Source organism: Mixophyes fleayi, chromosome 6 (assembly GCF_038048845.1).
Source record: "Mixophyes fleayi isolate aMixFle1 chromosome 6, aMixFle1.hap1, whole genome shotgun sequence".
Taxonomy (NCBI): domain Eukaryota; kingdom Metazoa; phylum Chordata; class Amphibia; order Anura; family Limnodynastidae; genus Mixophyes; species Mixophyes fleayi.
This window is the reverse complement of record NC_134407.1, coordinates 57,802,923-57,827,681: the sequence shown is the minus strand read 5'-3', so window position 1 is coordinate 57,827,681 and position 24,759 is coordinate 57,802,923. Positions and strand designations below refer to the sequence as shown.

Sequence of the window (24,759 nt, the reverse complement as noted above, 5' to 3'; positions counted from 1 at the left end):
ACTGCATACACACTAGCCTTGTTTTAGAAGATAAAGGGAAGAGCGGACGTCCCTTTATCGACTTTTTACAGCCATGTTGTCATGAGCAATGATTGCAATTTCATACACATCGATTGGAAGTTTATACACACTACACAACGGAAACGAGATTGGAACGAAAATATTAAATAGTACGACCAACCAAATGAGGCGACAATCGTCCATTTGGGCAGACTTTAGACCATTGTGTCACTACACACACTGACCAGACTTTTGAACGAGTGGTCGTATGTCAGCTGATTGAGCCGATTATTGGACGAAAACCGTGTAGTGTATACCTAGCTTTACTATCAGTCTTACTAACTTGGGTGACAATTCATGGACTCCTGGGGAGGAGCTCAATTAGCCGCGAGGTGCTGCCGGATATCGCCTCTCTAATACAATACAGAATTTCCACTCATTTTCTCATCGCATCTCTATCGGAACTCAATAGAAAATGAGCGGAGTTTTGAGTAAAAACTCTGGCGATATGTGTCTCCGTGGACTGTTCCGGAGACTCATAGCGGCACCTCTTCCTGAATTAAATCCCCCCCTTAATGTCCTCATGGAAAACGTAGCAACAGCCTGATATATCAATTGAAAATGAAAGCTTGAGATCTTGTGAAGTTTTCTCAGACCACTGTCAGTGAGTTTCACAGGGAGCTGCTTTATTGCATCCTTTTGGTCACCAGACTCGTTAGTATCATCATCATCATCATCCCCATTTATTTATATAGCACCACTGATTCCGTAGCGCTGTACTCATCCACATCAGTCCCTGCCCCATTGGAGCTTACAGTATAAATTCCCTAACATACACGCACAGACAGACAGAGATAGAGAGAGACTAGGGTCAATTTTTGATAGCAGCCAATTAACCTACTAGTATGTTTTTGGAGTGTGGGAGGAAACCGGAGCACCTGGAGGAAACCCACGCAAACACGGGGAGAACATGCAAACTCCACACAGATAAGGCCATGATTGGGAATTGAACTCATGAACCCAGCGCTGTGAGGCAGAAGTGCTAACCACTAAGCCATTGTGCTGCCCCAACTGGAGAGATCGTTATTGCCATCATTGACTGAAATAGGGGCATACTGTGATATCCTACGACAACAGTAAAACATGAAGTGAGCTAAAGTCTACTCCATCTGTACTTGTCACGAAGACATTTCACTCTAAGCAGTGCTCCGAAAATATTTCTCATTATCACATAAAAGTTAACTGACGCCAATGGTCCATGCAACACTGAATCAGCTAACTGCGTGATGATGCAACAAGGCTGAATAAAGGATACCAAGCTCTACAGTGAGTGAGCAGAGAAGACTAATAAGTTATGCATGAAGACAAATTGTATGCTATCACCTAGGTAGCTCAGCAAACAAGGTAAAGCTTCACCAACTACACATTAGGGATATTCCAAAACATCCCTACAAAACATTATTTATCTGTGGGAAAATGAACGAAGCATGTACACACCATAAAAAGCGTACAGTTAATGTTAGAGAATTCAGTATAAAATGATATTTGTGTGAAGAGAAGTGACAGATCAGAAATAAATGTGTTTTCTAGACAGCATTACCACCTAGTCTTCTTCACAAACAAGGTTCAGATCCACTGAACCACAACGTCACTGTGGCCAAGTCCTTGATGCTCTACTACTTGAACTTTCCTTTCTTCTTCATCTGGATGGTTAGTTATAAACTCATTTAATTAGAGTAAACAAGTGGATGTCTTGCTTGATTGCTATATTTTACATTGTTGTCACTGTCACATTTGATTACCACTTATCCATATGTTTAAGGGACATGAATGCAGGATTTTTAAATTGCTGTAGTCTATATTCTAATAAAATGAACAAGGTGGCTAACTTCAGGGGAATTAGTTGGCTCAGTGGTCAAGAGCTTTGACTTTATAATAATGACAGTAATATGCTGGCCAAACTGGTTCAAATAGCAGTATAACAACGTATAACTTTGGAGAAGTCACTTTGTTTTCTTGTGCCACAAACACCAAAGTATATTAGACTACAGGCCTGAATAGATAGGAAATATAATTCTATTCCAGCTGTTTAAATAACAAAGGGGACGCAGAATGGGTACCTCCAGCCATCTGTAAAAACTTGTAGTCTCACAAAAGAAAAAATCCTTGTTATAAAGTCGTTATTGATTTATTTGATATGCTTCATGGTTACTTTGCGTGTTTTTGTTGTTGTTGTATATGTCTATTTATGAAATGCAAAATGACTTATTTTGACTAATATGACTAGGGCCATCTTAGCATCATTATGGGCCCCCGGGCAAAGCAGTGCACCGGGGCCCATAGATATAGATATAGATATATAGATGTATACAGATATAGATATATAGAGATAGAGATAGATAGATGTACTTGCTCAGTGACCCTTGAAGGTTTTTTTTGCAGGTTATTTTCTTTTGCAGGATTATTTATTCTCATTAAGAGCCGTGCCATTGGGGCCCCCTTGCCCGTGGGGCCCCCGGGCAGCTGCCCATCGTGCCCAATGGAAAAGATGGCCCTGAATACGACCATGGTTAATATTTTCTGAACGTTTAAAATTTAACAGTGTTCATGTATTTAATTTACAGATTCCTGAAACGAATAACTGACTAACAACCTGTTCCTCCTACCACTTCAGCAAATATAGGCATTAAAAAAAAAAAAAATAGGCGCTCCACCAGTATAGCAGGGAATTCTGGGACCTGCCACAGTCTGGTAAATATCTATACTGAATTCTGTCAGTTAAACTGATTGTAGAAGCACAAACAAAAAAGCTAACACAGAGGTTTGTGACCCATGAGGTTGAGTGACTATGCACCTTTAGGCCGGAACAACGTGGAACACGAGTAAGCCTGAGAGAACCTCACAAGCCAATCTCAAATGCCAGCTTTGTTAGCTGGAAGGACTGAAGGAAGGCGAAAAATTACATAGCATGCAGCTCTAACTATGCTTGTTTAGAGAAACTGCTTGCATTTATGAAGTCTTTGGTGCGGAAAGCAGGGTTGCAAATGACTGCATCAAGAGCGACAGTAGGGGCCATTAATTTCCTGTTATGTTTTCCTGTGTTGGGGGCTTTATTAATTTAATTTTACACTGTCGAACAACGGCGAGAGCTGACACTGCCACACTTTCATTTTTTTTTCATCACTTCATTCTGCTTGTCTGACATACAGTGGCAAATTGTGAGGCCCGGGCGAACACAACAGGACTTCACTCTGATATCCATCTAATTCAAACCAATTTCTACATTTAACCCCTTCCTATTGTCTCACTGCTACTGAAGAAAAAAATAAAAACAAAATGTGGAAACTCGTAATTGCAGATGTTTAGCATTTTACTGTTTGTGTTTTAGTCCTTAATGCATGATGCATTTTAGTTTATGAAAATAAAATTGTATATCATTTCATTTGTTACTAATTTTGTCTGGTAAAGACATGTGTCATTTATTTTTCTGTACACAGAGCAACACTGGTCCCCTCAATAACTATTTCTGCTAATATTGATTTGCGGTTTTGAATGAGGGCTGTCTTTTTTTAACATAGACGCATAAAATGGTCATCTTTAACACTATCAGCTAGCTTGGCTCATCACAGTCATCTATTGGATTTAATCCCTAAAGAGGCCTGTGCATGCTGCTATTTTGACATGTAATTGGGCTGTTTTAGAGCTAATTATCTGCAAATCATCATTCCCATTCAACATCTGAACGGGATCTGTCAGATGTCGGTCGGAACAGATGGTAAATCTGGTCAAACAATGGCGACATCTTACCGTGTATGCAGTCCATCCGACTGCACTACTGGTGCCTGTTGGCAAATGGGCAGAATTACGGCCGGATCTGCTCAAATACGCTGTAATGAGTGAGACCAAACTATGTACAGATCTGATCATATGATACATATAGAGATAAGAAGCCAAAACATGGCGGATATCAGTAACATCACACAAATACAGAACACAACTCGAGGCCTGATTCATTAAGCATCTTAACTTAAGAAACTTCTCATTTCAGTCTCCTGGACAACACCATGTTACAATGCAAGGGGTGCAAATTAGTTTTCTGTTTTGCACATAAGTTAAATACTGACTGTTTTTTCATGTAGCACACAAATATCAACTTTAAATTTCAGTGTACAAATAAGCTATCAAGTATTTGTGTGCTACATGAAAAAACAGTCAGTATTTAACTTATGTGCAAAACAGAATACCAATTTGCACCCCTTGCATTGTAATTGTAACATGGTTTTGTCCAGGAGACTGAAATAAGAAGTTTCTTAAGTTAAGATCCTTAATGAATCAGACCCCAGATAATTAAACTTTTTCACGAAACAGAACCCACACTATAACATACACTAGGTCATATTTCATAGCATTTTATGCAGCTACATATGAATCATGCCAACATAAGCATAAACTAGTTATGGTTTTAGTACTTATTTCAAACTGACAAATAGTTGGTCTTTACCACAGAGAGATATAAAGAAATAATTACTTATAAAGTAGATTAAGCTGGTTGTGTTATATTCAATCATAAATAAAAAGGTGCCAAACACTTGATACAATCGCCATATAATTCCAGACAGAGACAGAAATAGCAGATTACAGCAATGTTGTGTGACACTATCCATGCATACACATAATATATAGTTATCATACCAAGCACTGAAGAGTTAGTTAGGTGGAAGATCCTCACATATATAGAACAAGTCAGCGTGTTTCTAGCGGGTCCAGTGATAACTATCACACATATTACCACATTACCTACAATTACCACAGTACCTGTCCTCCTGGGCCAGACCAATCTTTCTACTTTAAGTTCTATTTTCAGCGGAGTATAATACATTAATGAAAGGGAAGAGGGCAACTAATATAACGTGCCTCACATCTAGGTGCCTTTTGCATCATTATCACATACTGTATTTATCTGAAAAGATCCCTTGTTCTCAAGAGCTTACAATTCATGCATGCAATTGTTCAGTGCACATATTACCCAGTTTAACAGCCAGTGTTTAAAATTAATTCTTGAAAATATCAATAACAATATACAGTATATAAAAAGCAAATGAAAAATTACACCAGAAGGCTTACAATCTAGTTTTAACTTAGTGTTCTTTGATTAATCATCTAAGATACAGCTTAAAAGAACAACAAACAAGTTCTTCAATCACTAGAATATTCCTTCTGCCTGTCTGCTGTCATCTATGAACACACACAGAGATGAGGCCCTTATCTTGAAAACTCAAACTTCATAATCAGCTACCTGTAAATCTCTTTTCTGTACTATGTGTCAGGTTGGAATGCTGCTAATGCGCACTGCTCTACAAACCATATTATTTTATATTCTCTGTGCATAGCTGACACTGCCTATCTTCCATTACTGTGTGGGTGCCACCAAACATTTCTGTGGGCATTGGCAATGAGTCTTCTCTATTTGTATTTAAAGCCAGTAAAAGTGGGCTGAGGAATGAAGTCGACGGTAAGAACATGACACGTATTAGCTTTTGCGTCTTTTCTATATATGACGTGGATACAGTACAACACTGATTGCTGAAAATGATGCGGTGCTGCAAATATTCTGTTTACTGCTAAGTGTCCCTAATTGACATTTGCAACACATTTCAAACTGGGTATTTTGGTAATCATCCAAACAAAGGGCCTGATTCATTAAGGATCTTAAATGAAGAGGTATCTTATTTCAGTCTCCTGGACAAAACCATGTTACAATGCAAGGGGTGCAAACTAGTTTTCTGTTTTGCACATAAGTTAAATACTGACTGTTTTTCATGTAGCACACAAATACTTGATAGCTTTTTTGTACACTAAATTTTAAGTTGATATTTGTGTGCTACATGAAAAAAAGGTCAGTATTTAACTTATGTGCAAAACAGAAAACTAGTTTGCACCCCTTGCATTGTAACATGGTTTTGTCCAGGAGACTGAAATAAGATACCTCTTCATTTAAGATCCTTAATGAATCAGGCCCTAAATGTTTAATTCCAGCACAGTTCTTCACTGAGAAACACATTAGAGTGTAAGCTCTAAAGATCAGAATCTGAGGTTCTTTAGGTAGCAAAAATAGGCCAAAACAAATCTTCCTTCCTGTTTTCAATATTCTCTTAAAAGAAACAAATATTTTGAAATACAAAACATCAGTATAAAATCAGTGACCATATTATTTAGTGCACAGTTGGCCGCAGTGTTCATGTGTATTGTGACAGCGTATGAGTTACTACTTTGTGAAATGTCTCTACACCATGTTTGTTCCACTAATGTTGCCTCTAAAACAGACTGTTTTCTTGGTTTGCTATTGTAACTGGGAAACTGTTAGGAAATAAATACATAAGCATTGATATGGGGCACAGTTTATATACAAGAATGGAAAACTACAGTCAGGTTCTTCGTCTCCTCTGGTGCTCTCTTCAAGAGGGAACACGAGCCACAGTCAGTCTACATCTCTGAAAAGGTTGGGATTTCTGAGGCTGCCTTCCAGTGCTGTCAAGGTCACCAGGATTAGGTTCACCGAACGGTCAGAGCGGTTTGAGTTACTGGCACCGCCTGCTGATTCCTTTGGTGATTTTTATCCATCTCTTACAGTGTGTGGGATGGGAAGATAACTCACCTAAGTCAGGGGATCTCTAAACTTCAACAGCATATTCAGGAATGTGGGAGGGTCTCACTGCCCCCTCCACCCCTCATCTAAATAGCAGGTGAGTTTTTATTACTAGTCTTAATAGGACAATACAGCCTTTTCTGTAAGCAAAAACAAACATTATTAACAGGCTGCAATATGAGGTATTTTATTCATGTCAAAGTCCAGAATTTACTTAGTGCTTTCTGTTCTGTTTAACTTGAACTGCAAAAGTTCTTAGAAGCACAATGAGCCGAAATAAGTAAGACTTGCAGGGGAGGGGTAATAATTTTGGGCTTTGATGAGTGATACATCTGTGATGCCAGTGATCCTGGGAACGGGACAGATTTCCTTTTGGTAAGTGAGACTCCTGTCTAATGACTAGGCCTTGACAAGGCCAAAGGAAACTCGCTGATCCCAAGGGTTCTGTTTACAAAGCTTCTGAAAAGTTGCATCTAGACCATTAAAGTTTTATCAAGTGTTAATCAAGTATCTAATGCACATCTCTTAGCCAGGGATAACAGTGTAGTTATGATACAGGGCTCAGAAAGGCACTGTACCTGGAGCAGAATAGAATAAGACTTTACTGGAGACAAACTAGTATTTACAGCTCATTTTCATGTCTCTGGCTACAGTAAAAGCTCTGTGCTTACTAAGTCTGGACATGTAGTTACAAATCTCTTTTACCATAATAGCATTATTCTTTTAGACACATATCAAAATATCTAAGGGATTGTGCAAATTAAGAATAGAATTATATTTTAAAGTCTCATGAATGCGACTACTCAATAGTGTTTGAGGCTGATTTCAACCATTATACCAACTATGAAGTATGACATTTATTTTTAAGTTGTATAAATGGCTTTCAGCTTCTTGGCTAAGATCAAGTTTTGATCTGTCTTCAGCCAGCAGCATCATCTGGTCTTCTGGCCATTCTCGCACAAATCACTTTTGGTCATTGCCACGGCATTTTGGCTGTACATGGAGAAGGATTTGTAACATTCAGGATGATAAGCTGGGACCCTATGAGAACTTATTTGAATTATTTCACCTTTAACATATTTCTATGTCATTGTGCACCATTTTTGCATTTTTTACAGATTGTTGGGATATGGGTGGTGATACGGAATTTGCTGGCGCTATATAAATAAATGATGATGATGATATGGGTGCCCCTTATTGAACTCTTCCCTGAGATCTATGGAGGTGGTGTGGACCTAGTGGCTTGCACTTCCCTGTCCCTTCGGAAAGTTCTGTCTCCTGGGGGAGCTGAAGAGTTAGGCCGTTGCTGAAGCTTCAGCAGATGCCAGAGAAAAGGGAAGACCTTCAACCCCGTTGGAGCCTTCTGAGCCGGGGGTGTACAAGAGTCTGTCCCCTTGAAGACCCGTGTCTCCCAAGCACTTTTCCCACCTTTTTCGAACATATGCACTTGGAGAGAAAAAATTAGCTCTAAATATTTGATGGAGCCTGTGGTCTTAACCAGTGGTTCCGGATACATGGTGTTAAAGGGACATATAGGACCTCATTTAGAGTCGGACGCAAAGTCTGTTTTAGATGCAAGTGTCCAAGATGCAGGCGGATTTGGTGCTTTCTGCACATGCATGATAATGTTTTTTTGTTGGATGCGCCTAAAACGGACTTTGCGTCTGACTCTAAATGAGGTCCATAAGGAACAATTTTCACAATTACTAAAGTTCAAACCTTATTTTTGTTTTATTTCTTGGGCAGTGCTGTTTTTCAGCCTTGACATGTGAATACCAACTGTTCTATGAAGGCTTTTTATTATTTATATAATTACACTGTAGGGAGCAGCAAGGTAATCAAAATGTCTATAGCGGGAATTCAATTGCTGACCATGTGGCGCACGGACATGGCGCCGCGCACATTGCCGCCAATTAAGGTAGAAATATTTGCTCATTCTTCCTCACACCTCTTTGAGAAAAAATAAGTGGAGATTTCTGTCAAATCTCCGCCATGAATTGTCTCACAGACTTTCCAGAGACACTTTGCGGTTAATTGAATGTTTTGTTATATGCGGATTTCATGGACACTACAAAGTTAATTTTAAACACAGAACCGTTCATTATTCTTGGCCACACCCCTGAACTGAACAGGCCAAAATGCTTCAACCAGTGAACTTATTCATTATGAGGCAACATTATGTAGATTGAAGATTACAGACAAGTCACATTTAAGTTACATCACCCCCTCAGCCACAAAAGAACTTAACTTGAGAGCGTCATATTTTCATTATAGGAAAATGTCATGTAACCAAGCCAACAGGTTAATTGTGCCGAGACCAGGAGAATGTATTGTAATGAACTGTGATTGTAGATAGGGTGATACTGGTTCATATTAACTAGATACAGGGTATTATTATTTGCCAGTAGCTCCCCAGCCTACACAAGGAGGTAATAGCAGACTGCCATGCACAAAGCTGTTCAGGTAATTGGTTTATATATCTAGAAGCAGTGGTAGCAATCTCTGCACAGACAGACTAGCAGTAAAGCCACTTCCTTAAGGCGATTTCCTTTGTCTTTTCAATTGCTTGCACATCCATGAGAGATACAGGGGGAGAATGAGAGAGGGAGAGAGTGTGAGACAGAGAGAGAGAGAGAGAGAGGGAAAAATGTTAATTTGTGAATTAATAGCTTTTCTCAGCGGAATTGTAAATTCAAATGTCACCTAACACAACGACTCTGGCTGGCCTGCCGAAGAAGCAGTGACAAGATACCAGACTTATTCTCACCCCTCCTCTCTCTGCCATGCACAAAGATGCACAACAACTCCTCTTCCTTCTATCCACACTTGGATAAAATATAAGTGCTGACTTCTAGAAATGTCCAAGAGCACAACAACAGCTAACTTTTCCATTGTTTTCGAAGTGGCAGAAAGACAAGGGTCTAGATTTACTAAACTGCGGGTTTGAAAATGTGGAGATGTTGCCTATAGCAACCAATCAGATTCTAGCTGTCATTTTGTGAATGTACTAAATAAATAATAGCTAGAATCTGGTTGCTATAGGCAACATCTCCACTTTTTCAAACCCACAGTGTAGTAAATATACCCCAAGAAGTCTATTGATCCAGACGCCATTTTGTGCCTGAGTGACACTGGATGGCAGTGTCAGTACCACACAGCAAATTCATCATTTCTAGGACATATTGCTTTAAACCCCCAGTAATCAGTTTTATATTTAATCTTATAGTCATGCATTAAAGTTCCTAGATCTCATATTGTCTTCTCCATTTTCCATTACCTTAAACATTTATTTTCACGCTTACAATAGATAGAAAATGCACAGGTAAAAAATTACTAAAGTTGCAATGAATAAATAAATCACATGCCAGGTCTGTCTTTATTTATTTTCTTTAATTACTGCTGCTTTTATATAATATTATTTTAAATGATGTTATACGTGTGTGTGTGTGTGTGTGTGTGTGTGTTTGTGTGTGTTTCTAGACATTACTTCTCTAGCTAATAATAATAATAATTAGTCAACATCTCAGGGTGTTTAGTTGTGACAGAAATATTCTAAATGTAGGCTGTACCAATAAATCCACTACACTTGACCATACAGCTTCTGCAGATCCTCCAGAAAGTCCAGGGCTCTGCTATTAAGGTATAAAAATCAACAATGATAAGCCTGCATTCAAAGAGGTTCTGCAGCAGTTACATGTTTATGTACACATGGTCATTTATATTGGCATAAAAGTATTTTTTATTTTTTTGTATTAAAACTTTTCTGACAAATGGAATATATTTAGTAAGAACAGCACTTCTTTAAGAAGAAATATAAAAATATATCATATCATATAACATTTTTAAGCTGTATAATTTTTCCATCTACTTTGTATGCGTCCAAATACAACACGTGTTTCCATGGGTTTTATCAGAAAGTTGCCAGAGAACAGTGAGGACACAGGTCCTCTGGCAGTGAAGGGTTAAACTAAACGCTCAGTGAGGAGAGACTTTTCAGGTTTTTAGTCAGACAAAAGGGTGGCATAGGGAGAACAAGGATTGTGCCAGTGCCAGCGAGACAGACGGACAGTGAGAATGCCAGAGGGACAGACAGCTGCTGCAAGTGTCACAGACATAAATACTGGGAGATAAACATTTAGACATATGAGAGTAAGTATGTGCTAAATTGTGTGTAAATAATTGTTCTTTTTTGTAGCACTAGGGGTTCAGAAAATCTATTTATGAGAAGACATTTCACAGGTTTTCAAATTAATCTCACTGTTTTCTCTCTAAGTTCGGATGTCTTTTATAGAAAGCGCTGGAATGAGAAGACATCATCAATCCAAGCACACGCCATCATTGTAGTCGGCAAAATGGCTGACGGTGCATATTTACTTTTAAAATCTGTTTAATGATTCATCTAGACTGTTATAATTAACCAGCTCCATGCTGAAGAGGTTTACACTGTTTACACAGACCTTTGCAGAACAGGCTGTATCTTAAAGGCATATCTGCCTCTGTAGTGTTATCCATCATTTGTGTCAATGAGTATTCTGGGAACATTAGGGCTCTGTACATTTGATTACAAATATTAATTGATATCCCACTGGCTATATACTTTTGGTTACATACAGCCAAAAGGCACAGACTTGTAAAAATGTTCCTATACACACATATTATTTATATATACAGACCACTTATATGGTGACTATTTCCAAGTCAACATTAAAAGCTAATATTTCCAAATGGCAAACAGATACCGTTTGATGCAGCTCTTGAAAAGGCTTCACTGTTTCCAAAAGGTATAATGAGGGGAAATGAAAGAGACAGGATAGAGAAGCACCAGGGAGGAACAGCGACGGTGCCAGTGTCACAAATTCATTGGAGGGACAGAAGCGACAAATTTCCAACTTTTAAAATCCAGTAGGATAATGAATGTTTATTATGCCAGATATAGAAAGATGTGCCAGCGAGACATATACTGACACTGCCAGAAGAATAGGCCGATGAAGCCAATACCTAGAAGTGCAGCCATACTTAGCCAAAGACAAAATATTGTGGCTGCAGTGCTTCAGACAGCAGAAATATCACTGGTGTATTAAATATGTGCCTTTATCCCAGATAGCATTCCTAATACCCAACAGCAACATTCTGGAGACTACTCTTCACTGGCTCTAGAAGAGTCCATGTAGTTCTTACTGCCCCTAGTAAAAATAAACCCAAGCATCACAAAACTGAATTTGTCATCGGAGACTCATTTGGAGACCTAAAAGTCCTATAACTGATCCCTGTTCAGCACCAATCCCAATGGCATGGATGCAGACAACTGTTCTGTTTACAGACCATGCTGGCCAATCTTAGCTGAATTGGGACTATCTAAGGGTTAAAAGAGGACTATGTGACTCAAAAGCAGTTTATAATATTAGGTGCGAAAAAATTGTACGTCACAAGATGAAAATGAAAAACCTCATACCACAGCTATGGGTAACCTGCCAACACAGCAGAAACCTAACACATCTATATAGAAGAAAACAAATGCCTGAAATGATGCTACTTCAGTCAGTTATAATAACCACAGTATACTAAGCTGGTTGTAAATCCAAAAATAAGGCACTAAACCTGAAACATAATGAAAATAATAATACATTTGTTACACGACCTAGCCGGGGTATGCCACCAAATCCTCATTTTAACCCGGTCGCTGTTGAATAATCATTTCCTTCTAGAATGTGATTAAATGCCGTTTGTTTAAGATACCTCCCTGTGCTTGTTTCTGTTTAACATTGGAATCCGGGAAAATGTGCAAAGGAGAATTACTTGGCTGATTTCCCTTAACTCTTTCAATAAACAAGGGAGAATAGAAGTGTTCGGGCCTCTCTCTCGCTCTCACTAGCACAGAGCTGATGCTGTGAATCACTCTGCTGCCTTCACCCAACCAGAGAGTTTGGCTACATCATCCTGACACATAATTATCTCCACTCTTCTTAATCATCCGTGCCACTGCTACTGTGTAATGAAAGCAGCAACAAAGATGACAGACTAGAGGAGGGCTTTGCACCTTATATAGAATGGCCTAACAGCAAGTGGACTAGCAACAACGTATCTATATTCAGTTAGATTTATACCTTGTTGCAAGCAGCCTTGTCAGAAAAAAAGTAAAAGTCAATCACCCTCACTTTGTTCAATTCATGTTTAAATCGCATATATACTGCAGGAAATCTGCTGAGGGCTGGCAAAGGGGGCATTTGCCCCAGTTCACTCTTATTTTTACAGATGAGGACCAGCACTGAGAGATAAATGAAGCTTCACCAGTATGGTTGGAGCTACCATCAGCTGCTTAGGGCACCAATGATTAAAGGGCACCTAAACCACTGAACGAGTGACATAATGTCACTCATCCGGTGTTTGTAATGCCCCCACAAGGAGCGCCACCTGCTGACATGGAGGAGAACTAGCATGCAGCTTATTTATTATCTATGAAGCTGTCAGCTGCTGCTCATCCAGGTCTGTGATTGGCTGGCAGTGTGGCCTTTGGCTATGATGTCAAAACCAAGCTCCAAACCCACTATGAGGAGCAGAGGATGTTGAACACAGCTTCCAACTTCAAAGGCAGGAAGCAGCATGGGCGGGAGGGAGCGCCATGTCTAAGGAGGGAAGGCTGCATCCTGGGTCTGCCCCAGAGCTGGCGCCGGCCCTGTTCAGGGCTGTAAATAGCACATAAGTGTCTCTTATTTTCCCACTCCACCCCCATTTCTGTTCAGTCTGATGCCTGTCAAATGGCCATATTGCCCTATGTATGGTCTGAAAATGACCCTGATGCCTGATGATAATTCTATTGAAGTTGACTGAATCATTATCAGACATGTTCTTAAACGTGGTGGTAAGATGACCTCAGATTGCCCAAATCAGCATGTGCATGCAGTTATCTACTGGCTGTATTTGCCAACCAATGTACCTCCTCTGTACAAATCACATTGTATCAAGAGTACATTTATATGCTGATCCTCTGTTATCAGATGTACAATTATTTACACTGAATGGTGTATTGTACAAAGCTGTAAATAAAGTGGAATTGAACTGATAGTGAAATGACAATGCTTATAAATGTCATGTTAGCGGCTCCCTAGCTTGTACAGAACTGCCAGTCTCAGCATTTTGTCAGCGGAAGATGTCGGGATATGTACTTCCACAACAAATGGACAGCCACCAGTTGCTAGCTTTTGATCTATATAGTGAAAGAGATACATGGGTAGTTCACACAGGTAGTTCTAGTAGTCATTGGGTTCTAGTGATTTGAAAGGATGAGTATTGGTTAATCTCACAAAGAACAGGTACATTTTAAGTATGTTTAATATCAGAGATATCCCAGAAGCATCCATATAACCGCTGTGATATTACATCGTGAAGTCAGCATCAACAACATGTCAACATACAGTATGCAGTAACATATACAGTACATATGAATGGGGCTTCATTGTGTATGTCCCCCTCATATGCACACAAGAGTGAGGTGGGAGCCTCTACAGTAGACGGACTAGTGAAGGCTTCAGCCGCTACCTCCGTGACCCATAGACACCACACCCCTGCAGCAGGGGTTGTTCTGACACATGAATGACACACAGCACATTGGTCTCATCATTCCTCTCATTTGTTTAATTCCAATGTGAGACTTAGTCAAGCAGCTAAATAACATTAGTTGCTTTGCTGAAGAGGGTGGGTCATAGGGACAGGTAAACTGTGCTTACCCTTAACTGTTCACAAGTACATTAATGGTGCTCAGTTAGGGTGTGCAAAGACTCATATCACCAGGCAGGAAAAGCTAAGCAAATATGTTATGGACACAGCTTACAACCATGCCCAAAAACATAGAAGACACTCATTTCATTGATCTGTCATAAATGTGCCCCAAATATGTCTCACAGCTCAAGCAGCAAAACTGAAATTGCTCCAATTGACATTTACAATAACATAAAGTGAAAATACAAATGTCTTCCAAAATAAATATCAACCGTTACATATATAATACACAGTTGAGAATGAATTCATAAATCTTCTCTACGATGACTTACAGGATCAAAACAAGCCATGAAATGATAAGTATATGGAACACAGGAATGTCGAATGGCAGTCCAATAATCTCTGAAGAGGAAGTTTACCACATAACTACCCTTCATGTGTCTGGATTGTACTGAAGGGGGAAGTTTACCACATAACTACCCTTCATGTGTCTGGATTGTGCTGAAGAGGGAAGTTTACCACATAACTACCCTTCATGTGTCTGGATTGTACTGAAGGGGGAAGTTTACAACATAACTACCCTTCATGTGTCTGGATTGTGCTGAAGGGGGAAGTTTACCACATAACTACCCTTCATGTGTCTGGATTGTACTGAAGGGGGAAGTTTACAACATAACTACCCTTCATGTGTCTGGATTGTGCTGAAGGGGGAAGTTTACCACATAACTACCCCTCATGTGTCTGGATTGTGCTGAAGGGGGTAGTTTACCACATAACTACCCCTCATGTGTCTGGATTGTACTGAAGGAGGAAGTTTACCACATAACTACCCTCATGTGTCTGGATTGGGCTGAAGGGGAAGTTTACCACATAACTACCCCTCATGTGTCTGGATAGTACTGAAGGGGGAAGTTTACCACATAACTACCCCTCATGTGTCTGGATTGTACTGAAGGGGGAAGTTTACAACATAACTACCCCTCATGTGTCTGGATTGTGCTGAAGGGGGAAGTTTACCACATAACTACCCCTCATGTGTCTGGATTGTGCTGAAGGGGGAAGTTTACCACATAACTACCCCTCATGTGTCTGGATAGTACTGAAGGGGGAAGTTTACCACATAACTACCCCTCATGTGTCTGGATTGTGCTGCATGAGTGCTTTGGGCATTGCAGTCCTATGACTTTGTATCATTGCTATTGTATGATGAGGTATGATTTGTAACGGTTACCTGGTTATGTTTGTAATACTGGTAAATAAGCTATAAAGTTCACATGTAACCAGTCCGTTTCCATGACATAAGAGACTGAGGAATTAGAGCTTTAGGAGCAGAAGGGTGGTGCATAGACGCTACAACTGATCTGGTGTAAGAGCAGCTGGTATGCATGGGTTTGAAATCAGACCCTATTTGCAAGAGATACAGAATAAAGCTCTCTCTTTTTCCCTACCTTCATCGCGTTTCCTTTTTTCACCATTTGAACGAGGTATACCCAGGATCCCATTTATGGAATAAGAGCCTACGGGATCATTGGAGGCGCTGGAGACAGGAGGAGATGCTGTACTGGGAACTGAATAAAATGAGAAAGGAGATATAAGCCTGTGAGGAGACAGCTCCTGTGGATCACTCCTTATGACGCTAAATGTATTGAAATGACCTAGCAAATCCCCAACAAGAACAACTCATACCATTTTAAAGTGCACTCTTTGCCTACATAGTGGCAGGATCCATTTCTAAGACTGGACCCATATGCATGAGAATGCAGCCTATTCAGTCACTCAGAAGCCACCATTCCGCATTAATTGATTACAGGAAGAAGCGCAGTGTGACACAAGCTGCCTGCGCGCTTTCCTGCAGTCATTGCAGCAAGGTGACTGACAGCATGAATGGTGTAGAGACAGGAGACAGTATTTTCTCTCTCCTGCCGCTAGTTCACTGATTGTATTTAGTCACCTTGCTGCCGTCTCTGGTGGCGGAAGGGGACAGAAAACCCACAAAATGGCTGCCGTAAATAGTGCCTCAGTGACGTCACTGAGTGAATAGATATGCTGCATTTTCATGAATATTTGTTGTCCACAAAATGTCTGCTTTCACTGTGTGTAGGTGACATTTGCACTTCAATATTACTACATATTCCAATATAAGATGTAGACTGCCTTGGTGATGATAAACCTTTGCTTGAGTGGTGGTATGTATTAGGTACACTAACCTCGTGTGCCAGGATCTCAAAGTAATGTCAATACATGGACGGGGCTTAGCGTCTAAGTTACACTTATGTGTTAGAATTTACCTAGCAGTAAAATGAAATCTATAAAGATAAAATAAAAAAATAAGTAAGTGATATCAGATCTGGTGTATTTTAAGAAAGTTTAGTCCAGAGTAATTATTTAATATGACTTATTTTTACAGTTCTTCCTCCACTTATATTAGAGGTCTAATAAACATCCCATAATGCCCATAGGATATTTGAAGACAGCAGATATTGATAAAAGCCATCAGGCATCCGCACAGTATTAACTCAGATCAACACATAGGGCTAGATTTACTAAGCTGCGGGTTTGAAAAAGTGGGGATGTTGCCTATAGCAACCAATCAGATTCTAGCTATCATTTTGTAGAAGGTACTCAATAAATGAAAGCTAGAATCTGATTGGTTGCTATAGGCAACATCCCCACTTTTTCAAACCCGCAGCTTAGTAAATCTAGCCCATAAAGTTATTTTGCAATCCCTGTACTTGACCAATTAAAGTATAGACAATATCTTGTTTGCCAATCTAATCAGCTCTTTAATGGTTTAGTTTAGTGTGTTTGATAAATATAACTTACAGGAAATCTGGAGTTAATGCCGTAAGTCTAAGTTTAAATTTTATGTTTGTTTCTTAAAACTCCAAGAAATTGCATTAGTTCTGCACAGTTTACAGAAAGTACAATGTCCAGTTAATAAAACATCACCCTTCTGAATCCCCAACATGATGTCACTTTCATTAACATAGTGGCATAAAGCTGCAACTAATGGTTACTCATTTATAGTTTAACCATAACCTTTTGCCCTATTTCAAACTTAAACATTAGTCACTGATCACATGAGTCACTGCAAAGTTTTCACTGGACGATTCACTAAGAAAGGACTAATGACCTCACCCTGTGTTTCTATAAGGTGTGAATACAAATTGCTATATACAATCACAAACAAACACTTACTAAGCCAACAACTAGCTGTTATCATTTTAAACTAAGACATGAGAAGTAACGAAGATGACCTTGTACCAAATGTCAGCACACATCACAGTTAAGTATGGAGTATAATGGATACACCATGCTTTAATCCATAATGCTTCAATGTATTTTCTAAAACAATACTAACTTGATCTAATACTCTGTATTGGCTCTTTTGTTTAGTTACATTTTCCCCCTATCAAACTCATACAGTTAGTGTCGCATATTTCATCATACATAATAGTAAAAATGAAAAGATAAAAAGGTAATTGCGGTGAGAGAAACAAGACAGATCTTGGGATTGAATTACCGATGGTGTGTCCCGGTGTGCTTAATGGCGTTCCAGATCCATCTGGTGTCGGGTGAAATGGCTGTTGCACTTTTGTTCTGATAATTCTAGAACAGAGAAAACAAACAAGGTTTTATTATGTGTTCTTCCAGGAAATGAAAGGAAAAACCCACAGCATACATGATTGGATACATACAAGTGTATAGATGTACAATTCCCACCCCATTATTAAGCAAGTCTTTCTTTAGAGTTTCTTCTTTGAGAATTAATATCAATGACAAGAGTTGCTCTTTAAAACAATACTAATGACTAAGAATATGATTACAGCTTGAGCAGATTAATGACGGCAATTCTTTGTAAGTCATAAAAAGCTTTCCTAGACAATGAAGCTGCAAAACAGTCTATGAGCATTAAGCTAAGTTGTAGGTTGCCAACTGTATGTATAGTATGTAGAAGTATGAAACTGAGGCAGGTTGCTAAGCAGTAAAGGACCTTCAGAAGTAAGACTGCTTCCTATCTTACAGTATCTAGAATGTGTTCTGCTTTTTAAACAAAGACAAAGCCAGTAATGTCAAGTTATCCATTTATAATCGGTTTTGCGAGTTATTTCAATGATATCAAACTGACAAATGTTCCATCTTAAAATTCTAAGGTTTTAAAATATGGGAAACTGCTACTACAGCCAATTGCACATTCATGGAAGCAGGCCAGGATAGGTTTGGAAATCTAATCCTCTCCTTTATGATGCCCACATGATATATACATAATCATAGGCAAACTGAGGGGGGTTTCCTAGTGCCTGGAAACCCCCCTCCAAGCCTGGGACACTTTATAATTGAGGTGGCTGGACCCTGCCCTTGCTTCACACGGCTCTGCTTGAAAAGGGAGAGCTGCGTGCACCTAACAGTAGTACACGCAGCATTGCAAATGTATATAATGGGGATAGGAAGAGTTGGAGAGCAACCAAGCATTGGCTAATATTATAGCCACACCCCCATGCATGCTGGTCACACCTACTGTTGGAGTGGTGTGGAAACCCCCCTCTACAAATCCTGCGTTTGCTCCTGATAATATATATATATATATATATATATATATATATATATATATATATATATATATATATAAGCTGGCCCCACTCTAAAGATTCTGGTCTGCATTGAAGCCCCACATGACATTCACCATTATTTACCAGGAATTCACAGTTTTTTTCTTCTTCTCTGTGAATGTTGCTTTGACATAATGCCATTGTTTAGTTAATGATCCATGACTTGCCTTAACACAAACACACAAATATATACACCTCAATGGCTATGGTAGACAATGCTCCATAAGTTCTCTCTGTGAATTGCCTTTACAATGCATACTCCAACTTTGAGACTCTAACACCAATAAGACCGCACCTGGATAAATAAACAGCTGATTTGGCTTTCTGTGTTGCTTTTACCTGCCTTAATTCTGAAAGCAACACCCACGTTGCCTGTATGGATTGTTCATAATGACCACAAATATATTTTTTGCTAGATCAGTTCAGATTATTAGTATTTGGGGTATTTGTTTAAAATATATATATAGCTTTTCACTGGCCCAAATTTGTGATTTAGTTCAATGTATCCTATATTACTCTTCACTGACCTATGTTACACAAAGTGGAAATTAAATAATATTCACTTTCCTTTTTATGCTCATTTTGGACCTCATTTAGAGTCGGACGCAAAGTCCGTGTTAGGCGCATCCAACAAAAAAACACTACCACGCATCTGCAGAAAGCACCAAATTCGCCTGCATCTTGGACGCAATTAACACTTGCGACAGCTTGCGGCTCACTACCAGAGAATAGGTGGAATGCGGAACTGTGAAGGTGTGACCATGTAAATACATTCTAGTCGGAGTGAGGTGCAGACGCAGCACACGTCAAAACTGGGCTAAAGCTGTGAGGCAGGAATTAGCTGGCGCAAGCGTTAGCTAGCTGCAGGAACTGCTCGCAGCTCGATAGGGTATTGTGAGTGGGACGCAACTGGGATTGCTTGCCACTCGTAATACCCTACCAAGCTGCAGTACACTCCCACTCCTACACTTCTTAAACTGACTTTTCGTCCGACTCTAAATGAGGTCCTTTATGTCATGCATATAACTACAGCAAAATTATGCATGTATTGTGTGCAGAACATTAGCCCTTAGCAGTTATGAGACATATATCCCTTATCTGTGGGGTTAGTCCGTACTTAGCCAGTGAGTAATTTACAAAGTTTAATAAAGTGATTTTAGGGAGGGAGGATGCAGGTGTACTGAACATCCGCTCTCACTGATCTTATCTTAAAGTCCAATGAATGATTTGGCTGCAGACTCCACTGGAGCCAATACAAGTTGAAAATGGTTTATTATTTATTGTACATTGTTACACAGTCTATGAGTAATAAACTCTCTTCTCTTTGTGGGGATTTGAGTATGTTTGTTCCTGGTACATCCCTGTCTCTATTTAGTGTCAAGTCCTTGTTTTCCGTCCCTTTGCTGTGGTCTTTAACACTCTATCTTAAGACACACTGAAGTGCCATGGTCTGACTTCATTGATTTTACCAGAGCAGTTAAACCAGGGGAGGGGATGGGTGCAGGCAAAGAGATTTAAATAGAAAACTATAAATTATTTCTGACAGTAAAGCAATAGTGTCAGAGTGCTGAGCAGAAGTCCTGTGTCACTATTAGACTCCTCTTAGCCTGATGACACTATAGAAAAGGTTAAATGTCTGATGGAACCATAAACCTACAGGGCTAAAAGATGCCATCGGCAAAACAGTGACACTGGGCAGCTATATCAACGCTTTGGGCTGCTAATATTCATTTTATCATTGATTGTGACCCTTGATCCATACATGTCAAAGCATCTTGGCAGATTGTGGAGAATCCCACAAAATACATTTTGAATTTACTGAAATATATTTTTATGACTTTTTTGTTGTGTTTTTGTTTAGACCCTGTTTGATAGGTTTTTTTATTCATTGATATCCATGATTTTAACATTATATAGGGGTTATTATATTGCTTGGGCTTTCTTACTGTTTGTACCTCTAAACATTCTGCCCACTTGTCACACAACTCATTCTGTGTTCCAAGAAAAGCCCCACTTAGATATAAGGATCAACTTGGCAATTATGTAGTGAATGTGTAATTTTGCAAAATAACTGAATCGTCGACATCATACTTCGCTCTAGGGGGGGGCTGGCAAATTTTAGCCCAGAGGGCAAGACTCGACTCAGAAGCCTATTTTAATGGAAAACAAATGAAGTGGCCCAGTGAACCAGCCCAAGGTAGCCCACTATCAGACTGGCCTGCGAGGCAGATGCACCCCTGCCCCCTAACCCAGCCTGTCCCTGCTTCGCTCATTGAGATAATTCACTCCATGCTTTAAATTATATGTATATTACAAAGTCACCAAGGAGTTCTGTGACCATATTAAATCACAAGGCTATAATGCTTTTTTTTTTTTTTTGCAGGGCACAGAAATCTGACGTCATGGGTTTGATTACAACCAGGGAACCATCTGTGTTGAGTTTGTCTGTTACCCCTATGTATGTGTGGGCTTCCTCCAGGTGCCCCCAGTTTTCCTCCCACATTCCAAAAACATACGCCAATAGGGCAGGAACTGATGTAAATGATTAAATATTCTCTGTACAGCGCTGTGTAATTTGATGGGCAGTTTATAAATAAACAATAATCATAACTCAACAATTTTAAGTGATGACATCAGAACTCACTGTTTATACATATATTACTTATAGGACTCTAGACATATATGAACATCACTGGTCTATTATAACATTATTTTGCAAATACATCCATAGCTATAACATTGTTGAGCATATATTTTGAATATCTATATTATTTCAATGTAAAAGATTAATTAACAACTTACGTGGATGTACCAAATTGTTCTCTATTTATTCTATAAGACTTTTTGGTTTCTTTATTTGGTAGTGGAAATAGCCTATTATACATTCCATGTAAACAATAAATTCAGTGAGTCAAGCACCTGAACTAATGAAGTCTGTTCTCTTATGGATTTGTGTGCAATGGTTGATTGACCTGTAAACTGAAATATACAAAGATTTCCTCATACCTCCGAGTGCATTAGGCAATTAGGAAAACATGAAGGAACAGGCTATCACAGCCAAGTCTTTCTGTATGATGTCATAAAAAAAGTGATGTCATTATTTTTTTTCTTCGGTCTACTTATCACCTATGAGAGTGATACATACAAAGAGGGTCAGCCAATCGTTGCCACTGCAGCTGTTCTGAACTACATTTCCAAGATAGCAACTAAGATACTGGCTAAGCATCATGTAGCAACTGAAATGATCATTGGTATCCATCCCTTATATCATTTATAAAATACAGATATAAATTAGTTGTATTTAAAGCACAATGAAATTAATTCTTAATCAAAGAAAGCCAACAATAATTCCATAAAGTAGTCATGCACTATAGTCACACATTTGCTGAGTATTGAATACCTTTCCAATCTAGTCTTCAAAGTTTGAAAACTTTTTATTTCTTTTTTAAAAAACTTTTCTAAACATATACATCTCAATATCTTGATAATTTGTATCATCCAAAAAATTGTTGTTGTCGTTCTTCTGTAAAATATCCCATTAACTATTTGTTTTGATGCACTTCATATTTGAAAGCCTTCCTGAAATCTGTAGACTACCCTGTGTCAGATACATAGAGATATTTTTGGCACAAATGTTATACTTAATAACTGGAAAAGCTCCAAAACAGGATTTATTTGACCCCCCTATTTCTTAATAATCTGAAATGCTTACAGGAAAACTTTCTACAAATTAGAAATAAGTAGAAAGAATTATGGTTTTATTTTATGTGTTGTCTTATTAAAAATTGCTTTTCTTTAGGATGTTGGTTATTTTGGTTTTTATAGCTTCCATTAACCAGTTTTTAGACAATTTTGTAGAACTGTTAACAAGCAGCCTACAGACTAATATTATTAGGTGGTTATATGTTTTCACTCAATAACTTACATGGTGGAATTTGATTTGTTGGCACTACACTATTTCTTAATATTTGTAAAATTTGATTATTCAATTCTCATGTGAAAATTATTTTTAGTTCTTTTAAGTATGGCAAATTTTATAAACTTCAGCTACACTGCATATAAATCTATATAGCCTATGTATAAGGCTATTCTCCTTGTATGCATATGTGTTTATTTGTATATTTGAGCAATGTTATCTAAATATGTTTAACTTTTGAAGAGCTCATTTCTAGTATACTTGTAGCTTAATGCAATGTGCAGTACAAGAACTATAAATGTATAGGACTCTTTCATTGACATCTCAAATGAATTTGGAAAGACGTTTAAGGATATCCCTGCCTTTGCGGCTTTATCTGCACCTTTTACTGCAGGCCCTTCTTATAATAAGTTGTCACAGAATAGAAGGCATTTTGTGCAAAGCGGGAGAACAGAGACCATTGTTGGAAAGTTCCCCCTAAGGTGTTCCTATGAATGGACTATAACAATGGCTTAAGCAGACCTCCGGTGTTGATGTAAGCCTCCCATTCACTTAAATTCTGGTTTAGTTCTGCGGAACCAGTATAGCAGATGTCACTAAGGACCTATCGTGTGCATTCTAAATAAAGGTGGGTGTAAACACAGCCCTCACCGTACAAAGGACAGTGGGAGAGCCAATATTATCACCGTAACAATGTAACAAGGGCATATTTCAAATATATATATATATATATATATAAAATTGGCACAACTTTATTTAAAACTAAGAAAAAAATATTTTTGTATAGATAAAAACACTAAAGTCAATATTTTATTTATATTATTAACTTGGGTCCATAAGAATTGACTGAGCGCCTGACTTGTGCCATTCTCATAAATTCAGGGACTTTATTCAGGAGTCATGTTCATTCTATTGAATAAGCAATTTGGGAGTGTGAATTAACTGCCGTTGCTAGAAAGTCCCTGAAGAAATATTAAAATTGCTGGCAGACCAGATCAATACTTACTGAACACCCAGTATGAGTGGCCTTGGTTTCTCTCTATAATGGATATGCACAGAAGCCTTTTCCAGATAAAGGGGATTCCTCTGCACACGAACAGCTGTGTTTCTGTGTCTGTCAATTTCAATAACAACTGATCTTTTATGAAAAAAGTGATTGTGGTTTTTTTTCCCCCCACAAGGCTCCCTCCCTTTCCCTGGATCATTCTGAAACCAAGCGTATAGAAATATTTAGATCAAATGCATCAACAAATGTTTATGGTGTCCCTGTCTGATTACTAGCGGTTCAATGCCTGTGACATAATCGCTACCTCTAAATAATAATGGAAAGCGAAGGCATAGCTTACTAAAATCACTAGTTCTGTCAATATGGCTTGTTCGGTGAGGTTCACTAGCGCCCAATGTCAGTTGTCAGAACCTGCGGTAATGGCGTGCCCAAGTCAATAGCATGTATTGTCCAGGTCAGCCTGTGGTGTTCAGTCTATCATAATCCAGTAGTACTGTGCTTCAGAAAATGTCAGCACTTTAAAAATGATCTCTAATAGCAATACTTGTGCTAATATTGTAATACTTGAGATATTAATGTAATAATAAACAGTTTGCATGGTAGTTGCCAAAACCTCAGTCGGTCGATAGACTTAGAGGTCATTCATTCTAAAAATAGGGCATTGTACTTAACATAAACAGGAGGGAAAGTATTGGGTTAAAGTAAGTTTTATTTGCATTTATATTATATAATAATAGGTAATATTACAATTCAATAAGTCAGTGGACCTGAGTCATTAAGGAGAGCAAAGTAAAAAAAAAAAGGAGTAACTTTACACCTTGGCAAAACCATGTTGCATTGGAGGGGAGGTAAATATAAAATGTGA

At 38.7% G+C, this 24,759-nt stretch overlaps 1 protein-coding gene across 6 annotated transcripts in view; it reads right to left on the bottom strand.

The window, feature by feature from the left end:
* The window catches only part of PAX2 (paired box 2), a 62,908-nt gene that overhangs the window by 22,039 nt on the left and 16,110 nt on the right, over positions 1 to 24,759 (bottom strand). For all 6 annotated transcript variants that reach the window (XM_075216614.1, XM_075216615.1, XM_075216610.1 and 3 more), the window contains exons 4-5: positions 17,886 to 17,971; positions 15,811 to 15,930 (exon numbers count right to left, since the gene is read on the bottom strand). In XM_075216614.1, the coding sequence (XP_075072715.1) occupies positions 15,811 to 15,930; positions 17,886 to 17,971 (206 nt within the window). The remainder of the gene's footprint in view (positions 1 to 15,810; positions 15,931 to 17,885; positions 17,972 to 24,759) is intronic.